Source organism: Puccinia triticina, chromosome 6A (assembly GCF_026914185.1).
Source record: "Puccinia triticina chromosome 6A, complete sequence".
Lineage (NCBI taxonomy): Eukaryota > Fungi > Basidiomycota > Pucciniomycetes > Pucciniales > Pucciniaceae > Puccinia > Puccinia triticina.
Genome location: NC_070563.1, coordinates 59955 through 76508, shown reverse-complemented (window position 1 = coordinate 76508; position 16554 = coordinate 59955). Strand labels below are relative to the sequence as shown.

Below are 16554 nucleotides of genomic sequence, written 5' to 3'. Positions count from 1 at the left end.
GTGGCGCGCACGGAGGGGGGCCCAACGTCACGTGATGTTGAGTCAACGGAAATTCCCGTGCGCAACAAGTTTCCCTCCATGCGCAAAGTAAACCCATAAATCTTTTATAATTATTACTTTTCTGTCCCCCATATGAAGACAACCATTTACCAGTTATCATGAGTAGTAGCAGTTAATTCAATTAACTTAGTTTTGTTTTCAGCAAGGGGGTGTGTTGAGATACCCATATGCTTATATATCATATGTAGTATGCTTCAATCAAAACACAAGGAATTATGTATATAGTCCATACCAGATTACTGCTGGTGTTTTCCTCTTAGTGAATCAGAACATCTTTCTCACCCACCAAGTGTCATAGGTTTGTCAACCATGAACTTTGGTTCTTTTCATCTTGTGTCCCCCACAACATGTCTTTGTTGCAGACTTGAGACAGAACTGCTCCGAGCGCGAAGTTGGAGAAGTTGCATTCCAAGATAAACGGCTTGTATGGGTCCGCAATCTTGAGTATTGGAGTGGAAGTGAAGGTGGTCTTCAGGCATTCAAACGCGGAGTTACATTTCTTGTCCCAAACAAAGGGGGTTTTCTCTTTGGTCAGATCATCCCCAAGAAGTGGTCAATGAACCAGCGGTGAAAGTTGGAGAATCCAATGAACTGCTGGAGTTCCATAACGTTCTGCGGTGCGGGCCACTCCCGTCACCGCCTTCACTTTTGCAGGGTCCATTTTAATCCGGCTACACACAATTAAGAGCCCGAGATATTCCACCTCTGGTTTCAAAAATTCACATTTCTCTGGTTTCAGCCATAATTGATGCTTGCTCAGGGTCTCCAGGATTCTGTTGACCGCCGCTGTGTGATCAGAGCCTTTCTCTGTGTAAACATGATGTCATCCAGGTACACAGCGGTGTTGCTTCCAATTTGTCCAATGAGGATGTCTTGCATGAGGTATTGAAAGTATCCCGGCACTCCCGTTGTGGTATGCAAAAAATGTGAAAAATCAAATGTTTTTCTCATGTACATATAGAAGGCCTCAAGATACCATCCATTGGACACCATAAATGGACTCCACGGCACAAGTAACCCCTATTCCCCACTGAAAGCATCACTGGAGCCCCACTACACTGGAAGTTAGACCCTTTGGACAACATGTAGCACCCAGTCAACCCAAGTCACATTCCCCACACCATTCTATCCCCACTAAATATATTGGTTTGGGTTTGTTTGTTATGTACATGACATCATGCAGCACTGCCCCTGCAGTCTGTGCCCCCTCAACTGAATGGTCCCCACATTCTAGTTCCTTCTAACTCCACTTTGTTTGGTCTTATTACATCACCTGATCATTCCCTGCACATCTTATGCACCCCTTGCATGAACTATGACATCATCTGGCACAGCCCCAAATTGTACACAGCCAATCCCTCTTAACTCCCTCATGTTGTACAGTCCTGGCCAGCTAAAATACCTCACTCAGGGGCTGCCCTGGAGCCAAAATCCCTCACATTTGTCTATATAAGGAGCTCTCCCCCCCCATCTGTATTTCCTCAGTTTATTACTCATCAAGTTTTATACTCACCCATCACCCAAAACACTTACGTACCCACTCAACCCTCTTACTTACATATAACAACTCTTACATACTGAATAACAACCTTTTTTATACTGTGTCACGAGAAACTTATCTTGAGCTAACCACTCCTATCACTTATTAAAACTTGCCAAGCTTACCTTGGTGGGTCTTGTAGCTGGTAGTATAGAAGGGCAGAGCTTGCACCTCCTTCATCCCCTTCTCCATTCAGCAAAAAGGTTTCACAACCACTTTTGAGTCTTACACCGTGGGTCCAAATGGCATAGTGAGCGGAGCAAATTGCCCCGCCTTGCAAATGAAAGCTAGCTTATCCTCATCACCCTCTGCCACGCGGAGGTCTAGTTTTGTGAAGGTGTCGGCGTTCAGCAGGCTGTCAGCCAGGTCCATGGTCAGCAGAAGGGGATAACGGTTTTTCACTGTCAGCGCGTTGAGTTTTTGGTAGTCAAAACAGGGGCAGAGGTTTCTGTACTTCTTCCCAGTGAATGGAACTGGGGCCGCCCATGGTGATGTGGTTCTCCGGATTTTTCCGCTGGCCAGTCCTTCCGCAATCAATGTGTGAAGTGCTTGGTTCTCCGCCAGTGAAAGTGGAATGATACGGCTTGCTTGCGGTGTGGCTCTAGGGACTAGGTCAACACAAAATCCATATTTTCTCTGTGGTGGTAGGCTCTTGGCACTGGATTACCGGAACATGTTGATGAATCAATGGTAGCACTGTGGGACTATAAGTTCTTCCGCGGTCCATGCTGTAATAGCGGCCTTTCCTGCTGCCGCTAGCTGGGCGGAGGTTGACCACAATGTCTTGGCGGCGCTGATCTCTGCGGGGTAATGTTCTAGGAGAGAAAGGGGCTTGCCAGCTGCTTCGGAGAATGATTGCGGAAAAAAATTATTGGACTCACATTGCGGGGGCAGTAAAACACACACCCCCTTGTTGCAAATCCTAGCTTTCCCAACCATAGGCCCTTGGCCCTCTGTCGAGGATGTTGGACAATACTGCCAAAGCGGTAGCAAAATTGTTGGCGGGGTTCCATTCAGGTTGCGGAGGGGCGGGATTTCATTCGGGGTGCGGAGTGCTATCTACAGGGAAAACAAGCTTGCCAGCCGCTTCAGGGAGTATGGATGAGGGTAGTCTATCAAACTCACATTGCGGGGGCGGTAAAAAACACACCCCCTCGTCACAAATCCTAGCTTTCCCCATCATGGGCCCTTGGCCCTCTGTTGAGGATGTTTTTGAAGTAGACAAAACTGCGGAGGCAGTTGCAATGTCCGAGTGGTCGGAGCAGAGAGTGCGGGTGGTCCAGTCAATTTGGTGTCCCTGTTTGCGGATCCATATGATGAATTTTACGGGCGGGGTTCTTCATTCAGGGTCAAGTCAATCTCATACGCTGCCCGTGATGTGGAGCCGTCAAATCTGGAGATAGTCCGCTTTGAGGCAGTGGTGTTGCGGAGTAATCCCGCCATGGCGGCGTAGGAATCTCTCAGCACATTGTGGCTTGCTCCAGAATCAATCAGCAAGGAGGCAGGGGGCAAGGAGATCTGGGGTGTGGTTCTGGGAGTTGTGATGGTGCAAGAGATGAAACATTGGGGATCAATTTCATTCTTGTTTAAAGTTTGACTAGCACCAATACTACAAGACAGCTCCGCTGCGCTCAGGAAAGGCACAACCTTCATTCCTGAGCACCTCCATTTTTTGACGAGTTGGCCCAGCCTTTTCTGCCTTTATCCGCTGGTCCGCCTCCACCCATTGCCGCCATCCCGTTCACTAGTTGGCGGATCTGATCCTCCATTGCCAAAATCCTGGCGTTTCCGTGGCCTTTGCCCTTCTTGGTCAGACAGTTGCAAGAGATATGGCCCTGTACTCCGCATTGGAAACAGAGGCCTTCCTGCATCATCCGGGTCTTCTTGGAGTTGCAGAGTTGGCCGTTTAACGCTGATAGGTCCATGGTGTTGGGGTCAATCTTCTGTTTGGTTGGTGCTGTTCTGGTCTCCGCTCTGCTCATTGCCGTGTCAAGCTCTAGTGCTAGGCGGGATATTCAAGCTTTTGGAATCGGGATTTTCAAGGTTTTGGAGGCGGAGTGATCTGGTTTCTGTTGGTCCGTTGGGTTCTTAATCTTTGTCTCCATATTGCGGAATTTTGTCCTTCTATTACTTTGTGTACATTGCACAGAGTGGAGGTTACTTGCGGACATGCTTTAGCTGTGTTACGGTTGTGCTTTGCGGAAGTCTTATGCTTGCTTTAGGGGGGAGGGGGGACAAAATCTAGAGCAGGTTGAGAAATGGTTGCAAAAATGTAAAACAGCTTTTTGGGAGTCATTTTCCCAATTTTTGGGAGTCATTTTCCCAATTTTTGGGAGTTGTTTTTCCAAGCCTCTAGAAAATAAAGGTCTCGTTTTCTTGTGGGGGAGAATTGCAAATGCTTGAAGTGTTAAGCTTGAATCCTTGGGGGCTTGCACTTTGAGATCGTCTTCACAAAATGCAACTCATGTAAACAAGCAGATAAATTGACACTCCAACCAAAAGCAAAATAGTAAAATCTCTTGAACCAAATTCAATAAACTACCAAAAAAAATGTCAAATATATAGAGTTGCACTTCAAGACAAATGATGAAAAAGGGTGAATACTTAGTTTTTTTTACAATAGAATTTGACAAGAGCTAAAAAACATGATGCCTGTGAAACAATAAATAGACGAGGAACAAAGGAAGCAGTGAAGAGGAACATATAAATAGTTTTGCATAAAAAAAGGAAGGGTAATGTAAATACTAGACCGTAAACAAGAGGAAGGGACAGAAAAGAGGAGTCATTCAGTCTTCACATTTATGGAATACAAGTTATGGCCAGTTCTGAGTTGTATCTGTTCGTAATAAACTGCTCCCAGCATGATGTTTAATCGGAAGAAGGAATGAGAAGCACATACAAGTTTGCTTTTTGCAAGATAAGAACCTTGATCGATCAATCACAAGGCTAGAGTACTGGCCCATTGGACCAGATCGACTTCGTCTTCAGCGGCAACTTTAAACCATTCAAAATCTGTTAACATTTTCGGTGTGGGTCTTGCATCGTGCTCTTTGAGAAGGCAAGCATCCAAAAAGTCGCATGTGTGTTTCTTGAATCGATCTGCAGGTAGTTTAGGTGCAGGTTCACTTCAAAATCAACACAGAGATCCGGGTCAGCCTTTTTCAAAACGACATTCACGAGGCGAGGTAGTTAGGATAAAAAAGCATCTTACTTGACCACGTGTTGGAGTAGTTCCAAGATACTCATTTGGGCGGATCCCCCTTCCAAACTGACACCACTCGCGCCCTTTTTCTTCTTACCACGGCTGGAATCGACACCAAGCTCCAGGGTTTCTTGCTCCTTCTTCGCTCGCCTCTTCTCTCGCCTTTGTCGATCGCGTTCTTCTCTCTTCTGGAAAGCGGCGTCTAAACTCAGCTGAACATTTTGTCCAGATGGTTTAGTCGGACTCAAGGTATGCTCCTCGGTCCCTGAATCATCTGAATCGTCCGCCTCTTCAGCAAACGGAAATCTTCCAAGCGCCAATTCGATGAGGGTAATCCCCAGAGACCAAACATCAGATTTGACCGTGTACTGGGCGCCTTGAATGCGCTCTGGCTACATAATTGCATTCAAAGGTTGTGAGCAACTAAGATACGGACTCTGATGATGGATCCGAAGTCCACTTGAACGCACACTCATATATGTGCTGGTACCAACGAAAGTATCGGCAATAGAGTTGATTAATTCACCGGAGACACCGAAATCGCAAATTTTGACTTGTCCTTGAGAATTGAACAGCACGTTGGATGGCTTTACGTCTTTTTCACAAATGCAACAGACATAAGAAAAAATGAGAAATAGTCAGGTCAACTTATTCGCAAGAGTTAGTGAAATTTGGCACTGCTTTTTGGAAGCCAGGATGATGGAAAATTTACGAACCACGGTGAATAATCCGGTGAGAATCATAGAGATAATTGAGACCAGAAACAACGGCAACGGTAATTTTGCCCAAAACCTGTTCAGGAATGGGTCCCGTTTTTTTGTAAATATTGTCAAGCGAGCTACATGTTCATTTTCAAAATTGTATCCCAAGGATAAATACGAATGTAAAATATTTTGATTGCATTATTCAGGTATAGAAAACTGACGATTTATCCATGTACTCCATGCACATGCAGATATGTGGGTCTTGCAGATATGCTCCATAGAAAGAGACAATATAGGGGGAACGACAGTCGTGCATAATTTGAAGTTCTCGGAGGATTTGCTTCCTCACCGATGGCTTGGCGTCAATGTGGACAAGCTGTGAGGTTTTACGTAAAATAGTATCAGGATCGAGTATTTCCCAAATGAGTGGAACCGGTAAGACAGGAGATACTTACCTTCCTAGCCATGATCAATTTAGTAGGCAGATGTGTAGCTTTGCAAACCGTTCCGCCGTTTCCGGCACCCAGATCGCCTAACAATTGGAGATCTTCAGCGTGTAGATCGAGTTTGAATTCCAGTCCGATCTCCAGGGTCGCTAGCTGCTCGGTTAGTTTGTCATGGTAGTCTGTTCGGTTTGAACTAGTAGGTATTTGATAGGATGGGGATGAAGTAGAGGCGGTAGTGGTTGAATTAGACGATACTGAGCAAGAATCGACAGCGAGGGAGGTTGACCTAGCAGGGCGTAGTTTATCAGCTTTCGATCCACCAAGCGATGTTGGGCTAGCACCAGCCCCCAGGGCGAGACCCTGTGGAAATCAAGAAAGAGGAAACAAAACACAAGTCAGAGGAATGTCGGGATCTCCGACAGAAACCCTGATTATAGAGAATAAAAGCTGATATTAGGTTGGAAGGGTACCTTTTTGTTCCTATTTTTCTTGTTCTGAGCGAGCATTCTTCCTGCTTGGAACACCGTTCGTGAGCTTTGGATGAGGGAGGGATGATATCGGGATGTGTAGACTCAGAGGTGGCGGATAGAGAGCTGAGAACTGCTGAGAATGATGGAAGGCAACCACACCGAGCCCGATATATCACACAGACTGTCACAGACTGTCACTTGTCAGGAAACTCAGTCACCACCAACAGCCGTCCGATTTACAAGCAGCAGGTCCTCCCGGGCGTTCTAATTTCTAAAACTCTGGCACTGCAAGGTGTGAAAGGTGTGTGGAAAGGTTCCCACTATGTACACAATTTTCTCACTCAGAATCACACCCTTGGAATTTCTTGATGGAGAAGAAAGCCAAGCAACAACCCAGTAATGTATTTTACGCCATAATGGGCCATCCATTGCCACTGGCAAATGAATACATATCTCTGGGACCCCCGCAGACGTTGGTTTAGACCCAAAAAGTCTAGATTTTCACAGGGAAATCTAACTTTTTAGGCTCTAAAGCACTCCTGGGAGGCCCAGGGAGACCATGCATGAATACACGCAAGGCTGAAACGCTGCGCTGCGCTACAAAAAAGCGGTCTTTTAGCGCAGCGCAGCGGTTCCCGGTCAGCCCAAAAAGCGGTACACCACGGGTTGCGGTCAATTGGGCCGACGTAATGAATTTCATTGGCCCGACCCCTCCAACCCCACCAAGAAGTTTGGCTGGCTGACCTGATGTCTTGTAGCGGGATGTATCGGGGTTTTTCGTCGGCGGATCTTCCAACAGCGGGTCTACGCAGTGGAAGCTGTTGGTGTATCTTCTGACAGCAGGCCTACAGAGGGGCAGCTGTTCGCTGATCTTCCAACAGCGGGTCTACAAAGTGGCAGCTGTGATCAGCGTATCTTCCGACAGCAGCCTCACGGAAGGGTGGTTGTTGGAGGTTGTTGGGCTGATCATCAAGCCTACCCATAAAAAGTTTGGTTATTGGGACTCAAACATTAACCACGAGCCTCAGCCAAGAAGTAGCCCCGCTACTAACCACTATCCAAAATCACATGATCCACTGGGGACATCTTGCTGTCGCTGCGCGCGGGAGCGACATCTGACAAATTAGATGCGCAGTGACTGCGGGTACTTGCGTAGTCACGCGGGCCTGATTCGACATGATGTTGGTGCAAGCCACAGCGACACCGAGATGTCTGCAGTCTGATACCAGGCCACGCTGATTGTTGTATATGGACAGCAAAGCATGTGCCTTGCAGTATTCCTGTTGAGTTTGGTGAATTTGTTTCTTGACATGTTCTTTTGTTTTACTTTTTTTTTGTAAAATTTGAACTGTGTTATAGCCTCTTTCTTACAGCGAAAGAGGCACATCTAGCTGACTTGATAGAAAATATAAAAAATAAAAAAGCCCAACCAATTGTTTTACTAACCCGGACGGCGAGCTGATCATGACTGAGGCTGGACGCAGGTCCAACCAGCTGGCGGTGTTTGCTTGCTCAATTCAACAAGCCTTTGTCTGCTTCTGCGTCCTGTTGGACTTGGATTTGACAGATGATCAAGCCTACGGAGTCAATTGGGCATGTCCAACCCAATGACACCGTCGGCCTGCTCACCAGGGCTGGATGGGGTTGGCTGGGCAATCCATGACGCCCGATTGACCCGTGTGTCATGCCGACACAATAGCTGGGGGTTTCAAAGTTGGCCAGATGCAACTTGCATGCACTTTAGCAAGTTGTTGTTCAAGTTCATTCTTGAAAACCAAGTGCAAAAGTGCATGCAAGCCACACTGTACTACACCCAACAATGGGAAGTTATGTTATCCAGTTTGCCTGGGTGTGATTTAGTCATCCAGTCCTCTGGGGTGTGAAATCCAACATATATTGAATCTGTGGGTGTCAAAAGAAAGGCTGAATGTTGATTAACAGTATGGTCCCACTCATTTTTGAATATACTCCTATTTTTGGTGTTGAAATATCACTTTTGTGACCAAAAATCCGTTATCTGGGTAGCTTAAACCAGATAACTGATATTTGGTCACAAAAGCATTATTTTAACATCAAAAAGAGGATTTCTTTGGAATAAATTGGGGTCCATATTGCTAAACAACATTATAAATTTCTCTTGACACCCACAGATTCAATTTTTGTTGGATTTTACACCACATACAACCGGATAACTGAATGAAATCTAGGCAAACTGGATAACGTAACTTCCCATTGGGGGTGTAGTACACCCCCTAAGCCTGCTTGGAGGTTTTTTTGAAATTTGGTGTTCAATAAAAGCCTCAAACACCAACTTGCAATAGTGCATGCAAGTTTTGCATGGCCAACTTTGAATCCCCCTAATGTGTTGGCGGTGCTAGCTTGAAATGCAGGTTGGATGGGTCAGACCCACGTAGTTGTGACCCATCACCGGTGTCAAACCAAGCAGGGCGGAGAGGTCATGCCAGACCTGTTCCTGACCCCGCAGCCAAGCCCACGTGCTGATTCAAAAAATTTCAAGCGGTGGTGTAGCGCAGCGCCAGTCCCGCTGCAAATAACAGGGCCCCGCTTTTTACCTGACCCAAAAAGAGGTAGCCCAGCGGGCGGTGCGGCTACTTTCAGCGCAGTGCAGCGGCAACCAAAACCGCTGCACTGCACTTTTTGAAGCGCAGCACTTTCACCCTTGATACAAGCTACCTTCAGATTATCTAACACTGCAAGGAAAAGTTGTGCAACTTCAAGTAGTTGACATGCAAGAGCGCTGGGGAAGGTTGTGTTGCTACTCAAGCCTTTGTTGAGGCTTGTGTCAACAATGCAAAGTGACTGTTGAGTTATTGGGTGGAGCTAGAACAAGGGCTACACAGAAGTATATCACATGTCAAGTGCTGTTAGTTGCACAATTTTTTATTGTAGTGTAAAAACTTTGGGAACTCCTGTAGTTTATCTCCTAAATTGTTGATCAAAGGGACTCAAATTTCAAGATCACAGTGGTTCAATCCTCAATTCATCTTGTGTTGCATCTTGACCAAAGGCAATAGAGAATGTCAAGTTATATTCTGGTACTATTTGGCACCCGGGTACCCACAACCCTCTCAGCCAAAGTTGGTACCTCGCACCACACCCCACACCGCCTGGCAGGTACCAGACGTACTTGAGGCAGGTACCGGGGGTACCTCTGGCTTTTGTGCATCAGTCAATACCTTCAAAAACCTGGAAAACTCTTACAATCATGAGGAACTGACTTCAAAATTGAACTTAGATTGTATTCCAATTCAGGATGTAAATGGGTCAGAAAACAGTGCCTGAACCAAACCCAAGGTAAATGTTGGGTTGGGGCGGGTTGGGCCAAAATTTCAAACAGGCTGCCCAAACCCAAACCTGATTAAGGATGAAGTGGGTTGAGTCAGGGGTGACCCTGTAAGGGTTGAATCCCTTCACTGGAGGGGAGGGCGGATGAGAGGCTGAACGGGCGCGGATGAGGAGTTCTAGGACCAAACTCTGGGGCTTTTGATTACTGGATCTGGCTCAGAGAGAAAGTGGATCAGTTCTCTCTGTGAGAAGCATGAAAGAGAAGGGACAACAGAAGAATCAAAGAGCTTACCTGGCTCAGAGAGAAAGGGGATCAGCTCTCTGCTGAGCCAGGAATGAAAGATGACTGTGCTATATACAAGACTGTGACAGGCTTGTGTCATCTAATGACTTCTCGTAAGCCCAAGAAAGGAGGGGGGCTTACATACCCGAGCGTTTTGGGCTGTTGAATGAGAAAGGAAATAAATCAATGAATATCTTGGCAATTTCAAACTATCTGGTCCTGGAGCATTCATGTATATTTAACAGGGGGAGCCTATCAAGATAAATTTAAAGAAAAGAGACCAAGTTGAGCTAGAAACAGTGACAGATACATTATCCAAGTCATGATCATCATTCATTATGATCCCCTCTTCAGTGTGAATCCAGTTTTGCGCACATACAAGTGCTTCAAGAGTAGTAGGTTGCATTTGGGTTTGATTACTGCCAAGCACTCTGCAACCTGTGGAGAAAGCTGACTCCAATGCAATCAAAGTGATTGGAGTCATTAAAACAGATTTCACAAGTATTTCCAGTGTTGGGAATTGATTGGCGTGGCCGCTCCACCAAGGACCAAAAAATGAGCTGATTTGATGAGAACTAGAGGCCAAGGCAGCTTTGCCGCTGCAGGGGGTGTGTTAGGCCATTGTAACCCCCCCTCTCAGTTCAAATTGAATCTAGACGCACTGCCCAGCTCCCCCTCCCACCCTGTGCCAATGAACAACAAAGTGTGTGCCTGGGTGCCAGGGTGTGGGGCAGGAAAATGTAAAAGTCTGACAAGACTCTTCACTCAAGATTAAGGATGAAGACCTTTCAACATTTGGACTTGAGGAAACAAATTACAAAGACAGATTCTTCAAAGAAGCTTGCTAGAAACCAAAAACAATTGTATTCTTAGTGCAGCAGAAGAGGCTGAACCCCGCAGGACATGCAGGGCTTCACACAGGGCCCCAGGCCAAAAAAGATGATTTTGTTGTGCGGCCCAAACTAAGGCGTAGATGGGCTGTCTAGTACAAGCGCCCTGCCGGGATAAAATCCAATGGCATACAACTGAGCAGAGAAACAGAAGAAGACGGAGAGTGCCAGACCGTCTTCGTGAAAAATGCGCATGTGAGACAGAGAGGCAGAGGGAGACCAGCGGCGATGGGGTTATATGAGCAGAGAAGTGCCTCCATCAGATATGTGAGAAACACCAGATGACAGCTGTGAGCTAAGGAGGCCTTCTTGGGAGGCCGACGGGACACAAGGAAAGGAGAGAGACGACTTATGCACCTATTGAGGTGCGGGAAGATGATCGACGAGATGATTGAAGAAAAGAAGAAGAAGAGAAACGGAGATACAATGGGAGCTAATCTAGATACAGCGACTAAACCTAAACCTAAGCTACTCATACTACAGTTGTGACCGGTTCTCGCCCTTCTTGCCCACCTTGCCGCAGCATCCACCTAACCCCTTTCTGGCCTTGAACGCCACAATATGTATGTGTGTGTGTATAAGTAAAGCAATCTAGAAGGCGCCAGGGCCCGAGTCCGAAAGCGACGCGGGCGTCTTGGGCAACGAGAAGGGGTAAGGGTGTCAGGTGTCTTCAAGGGGGTAGCGCAGCGGCGGCTGCGGGTCGCGGGAGGAGGTGATGGGGGAGGCGGATCTAGAGCGCGGGGGGCGGTGCCGAAGGAAGAGGCGGAGGTTGGGAGGGTGTTGAGGTGGTGCGGATGATGGTGGTGGTGGAGGGGGGTGTATTTGGGGACGAAGCTGAGGGGCAAGCCGCGCGCAGAGGGCGGGGGGATAGCGGGGTTGGGGACCTTTGGCTCTCCGAGCCCGCCGAGGCTGGGGGGTATAAGATGCCTCAGGCAAATGGGAAACTGGGCGGAACAGTCCCGTTGCGGTCAGTCTTGGCACTGATGAATCCGGCTCCAAATCTTGGTGATTGATTGCATAAAAGACTGTACTAACCTGGGCGGAACAGTCCCGTCGCGGTCAGTCTCGGCACTGATGAATCCGGCTCCAAATCTCGGTGAGGAAAAGAGACTGGAGCCGGGCGCGGGTCCGACCAGGTTATGTAGTCTAAACCTAACCGGTTGATGATGACTAAGCACCGGTTAGGTTTAGCTTGTAAGTACATGATTATGCTAAACACTGTTTATGGAATCTTGGCACTACTGATTCCACCGGAGGACTCTAACAGGGGGCTCGTCCTCCCAGCCCTGGTCAAGGATAAGCCCGAGCTCGTCCGCATGGACGGTGGAGTACCCCGCGCCGTCGACGCTTGAGCACCCGTCGTCGACCGGGTACAGGCACCGGCGGCCGCGCCACCTCCGTCGTGTCCTAGTTCCCAGTCGCTAGGCCTCACCGGTCGTCCTCCGACGACACCATTGACACCGTGTCCCCCCCGCCGCCCGCCGTCGACAGATGGAAGCCTTGCGGCCCAACCGTCCGCTCGAACTCCCGCCAGCGCCGCTCCTCGCGCTTGATCTTCTTCAACCTCGACCTTACAAAATCCAAAAAAAAAGCCTTTTTTCCAGTCGGCTTCTCTCTCTCTCTCCTGGCTGCTCACCTTTCCCAGTCTTTCCATCGTCGATGGGGGATCGTGTTCGCGTCAAACGTTGTCTTGGAGCCTGAATCGTGGCCTTGGCTCTTCGCCTCACCCTGCACTTTGCGCGTCTCGCCCCAGGAGAAGTCGTCGATGTTGAGTTACACAGACCTATCACAGGAGCGACTCGGCGACTCAGCAGGGTGAGGAGGAACAACTAGGTTTTCACTATCATCATTTTAGGTTTAGCTACAGAGCCTGTATATTAGTTGATAGTTCATACCTTGTTTTTCCCTTTTCTTTTCTTCCTCACTCACTTCATGTCTCATCGCCCGCACCATCTTCAGGTGCATTTCTTTCTTCTTCGCTCCTCATTCCCATCACTCGGTCCCGTAGCTCATAGCCATCACTCTGGCATTTCATAGGTATTGCTCTTTTCTTTTCTTTCCTGTTCTGGTCCATGTTCCTCTCTTTCCTTGTCATGCAATGCACTCACTCACTTCGTGTCTCATCGCCCGCACCATCTTCAGGTGCATTTCTTTCTTCTTCGCTCCTCAGTCCCATCAATTGGTCCTGCAGCTCATAGCCATCACTCTGGCATTTCATAGGTGCATTTCTTTCTTCTTCGCTCCTCAGTCCCATCACTCGGTCCCGTAGCTCATAGCCATCACTCTGGCATTTCATAGTCGACTGCGGCGGGGAGACAACAAAATCAGCACCACATTGCAATCAAGAAAGGGGTGGGGGCTGAAAATGCCAGAGAGCGTAGAGCGGGAGGACGAAGTTCCAGACGGGGAGGGCGAGGAGGTAGATGAGCATCCAGAAGACGTAGGAGACCTCGCGGGAGGTGGGGAGGATGAGGACGGCGGGCAGGCCGAGGATGGCGGCGAGGATGATGAGCGGTATGGCGTCGGAGAAGTTCTTGGGGGGGTGGAGGAAGGAGTTGATGACGAGGGAGTAGGTGAGGGTGATGGCGATGGGCAGGACAATGGTGCCGATGAGCTCCATGAAGACGACGAACTGCATGGAGAATCAGAACGTCCCGCAGAGGTTGGGCACCCGGACAAGCTCCGTGAGGTTGCGGCGAACTCGTCCGGGACGAGCATGCGACACTTCGCCTGGGGACAGAACATCATTTTGCGCGCGGGGAAGGTGCGGATCATCAGCGTCGTCCCTCCCCCCAAAAGAAGCAGGTTCTTCTGGTGGAGGGTGGTGACGACCAACTGGGAGTATTCGCGGCAGATCTCGGGCTGGGCGAGGATGGGGACCCAGTCACCGTCGTTGAGTCTGCGCGCCTTGAGGCGGTACATCGAGAAGCAGCCGGGCAGACAGGTGACGCCACCAAAGACGGACTCGAAGGCCTTGGTGAGGTGGTGGGAGATGTAGTACTCGAAGACCTGGATGGCCGTCACCCAGCTCTGGTGCTTGTTTGTGATCCGCGTCTCGCCACACACCTTTGTGAACAGTTTTGTTTGTCTAGATTGGCATATAACCTGACCGATTGTTTGATGTGCGTTTACCGGGAGCGCAGCGGGAGGTGGGCCGAGTCCAAGGTCTGGCGGTAGTGGAGCAACTGCAAGGCGCGTGCGCAGGGGAACCCGCAGCGCGCAGCCAATGCGTGCCAGGCTAGATCCAAAAAGGGGCAACCGGACCGGCTAGGACCTAGCACTTTGGAACCGGCAACAGTCTCAGAGCACGATACGCCGAGCACAACAGCGCCAAAACATTCCGACAATTTTTGCCCCCACCCATCTGCCCTTTGGGCTCAGACCCCCACATCTTAGTGCTCACATGGTAGGAGAGGTCACAGATCCACAGGGAGCAGTGGCCACTCCCCCAGCTGATCTGTGTGTCGCACCAAGCCCTCTGTCACGGAGAGGAGAGGCGCAGCAAGCCAGAGGAGAGATGAGAAGAGGACCCTTCCCACACTCAGGCGGCTTGGGGAGTTGTAAGGACAACTCCTGGGTCACCTAGACAAATCTAAGCAACAAAGGATTGCAAAGAGAAACTCACAAAGGCTGAGTACTGTAAAGATAGTCAGCCCAACCCTACACGGAATGGTAGCAGTAGGATTAGATATCTCAACTAGCTGATCAATTTTTGCTTCTTTCCATCATAGTAATAGTGGTGGTCAAGATATTGTTCCTGTCCCATGTTTTAAATTTGTCTTTTTTCCTTATTTCTTAAAAATATAAAACAACAACCAAAAGCATGAAAAATGGGCTAGCGGTAGCATTTATGTAATTAAACTACCTTTTGTATTACTATCACTTCATTCTTTCAAGAAAATTGGAGGCTTAGACCACCAACACAAAATGACACTCAGACTCAGTGCATTTCATACCTGATTTATTTGTGGCAACCTCTTGTGCTTATCATACTATGCATAAATATTTTGTTTGCAGAGACAGAAATATTCTTGTTTGATCAGCATTTTTCTTTCATCTGTTGTATTAACAACTAGGGAATTCATCAAGTAAATCTTCAAATTTTGGGGTTCACAATTCAATTTTACAAAATTGGGAGTAAATTTAAGGCCTTGATCAACAAAATTCTGAAATTTTGGCCAGTCCTCCAAGGTTCTCCATGATTGAGTATTGCTTATAAATCTATGCAAATTAAAGTGTTGCAAATTTTGATTGTTGTGAACCTCCCCCCCCCCTCATAGACAAATGATGCTTGGAAATTGTAGATAATAGATAAAAGTTGCTTATTGTTAAGGTATTGGTTTGTGCACTACATATGATTCAACCTGGATGGTAAATATCTCAAAACCTTCTATATCTTCAGAATTAATAGGCATAAGCTACTGCCACAGAGTAAAAGAGTTGAGCTGGGCACCTGGGCTCGGGCAGTGCAGCGGTGCAGCCACCTTATCCTCTACATAGGTATTGTTCAAACCAAAGAGAGAGCATTAGAGAACACAGTATGGCATGTGACAGGTATGATGAAATTGAAACCCTTTTCAATGATTTTTATTGGATCAAATAAATTTGGTCAAGTTGGTGTTGATTTGGCCTACAGCTGCGTGAATTCTATTTCAAATTGGTGGATACCCCATTCAACCAAAAAATAATTGAAAAGGATTTCAATTTTTTTCAATTTTTATCATTCCTGTCATAATCCATACTGTGCTCTCTAATTTTCTCTCTTTGGTTTGAACAATAATAAAGATTCTGAGAAAATTGCATTAAATTGGATCATTTTCACACTTTTCATTTTTTCATTTGTCATTATTTTTTCTGTCATAATCATTCTTGGGGACTTATTTCCCACCCCTGTAGACAATCCCATGACTTCAGGTCTGTGGCCTGAGCTTCTGCAAAAACAAATTGATGCCAAACATTTCAGCGCACCCAAAGCTGTAACAGATACAATACAGGTATTGGTATTGTATCTGTATTGTATTGTTTTTTGATGCTGATACATTTATCTGTATTGTATTGCAAAACCAATATAATATACAGAAATGAATGGCGCTCCAATACACACAGATACATGATGTATCAGAGTGATTTTGATTGGATCCGCACACAATCTGACACAAATACATGTATTGGAATATCCAATACAATATATGATTGGCAAAAAACATGTATTGTCCTATCCAATAATCCAGATAAATAAGCAATACCATATTGTATTGGATCTGTTACAGCATTGGTCCACCCACTGTACATAGAAATTAATTATGCATCCCTTTTTCAATGAGCTTCTTCACAGGTAGTTGCATGTATTTTTCAATAATAATTGATATTTGATTAAGAAGTACAGATACAGAAAGAAGCTACCTACAGATACAGAGCAAGAAAGACCTCAGAAATACAACATTGGATGTTTTAATTTCGTCCCCCTCTCTCTCAAAAATCAGAATAAACTTTTGAGTTTCCTGTCAGTTGAGCCATATCTAGAATGGTTTCCCCATCCAGATTTGTTCAATAGCATCCTTCCTTGTAATAAATACACCCGACGGAACAGATCCATGTTCTTCTTCCATAACTTCGCAACCGCAATACTCAGTGTTTACGTGTTCTACAGTGT

General features: G+C 47.1%; 1 protein-coding gene across 1 annotated transcript; it reads right to left on the bottom strand.

Moving 5' to 3' along the window:
• Nucleotides 1-4538: 4538 nt before the first annotated feature.
• Nucleotides 4539-6458, bottom strand: PtA15_6A8 (uncharacterized protein; the record flags this gene model as incomplete). The annotated part of the gene is made up of 8 exons (XM_053170653.1): nucleotides 4539-4725; nucleotides 4812-5194; nucleotides 5273-5397; nucleotides 5519-5640; nucleotides 5728-5882; nucleotides 5962-6145; nucleotides 6239-6312; nucleotides 6423-6458. The coding sequence occupies 8 exons, from the start codon at nucleotides 6456-6458 to the stop codon at nucleotides 4539-4541; spliced, it is 1266 nt and encodes a 421-aa protein (XP_053020935.1).
• Between the last annotated feature and the right edge of the window lie 10096 nt (nucleotides 6459-16554).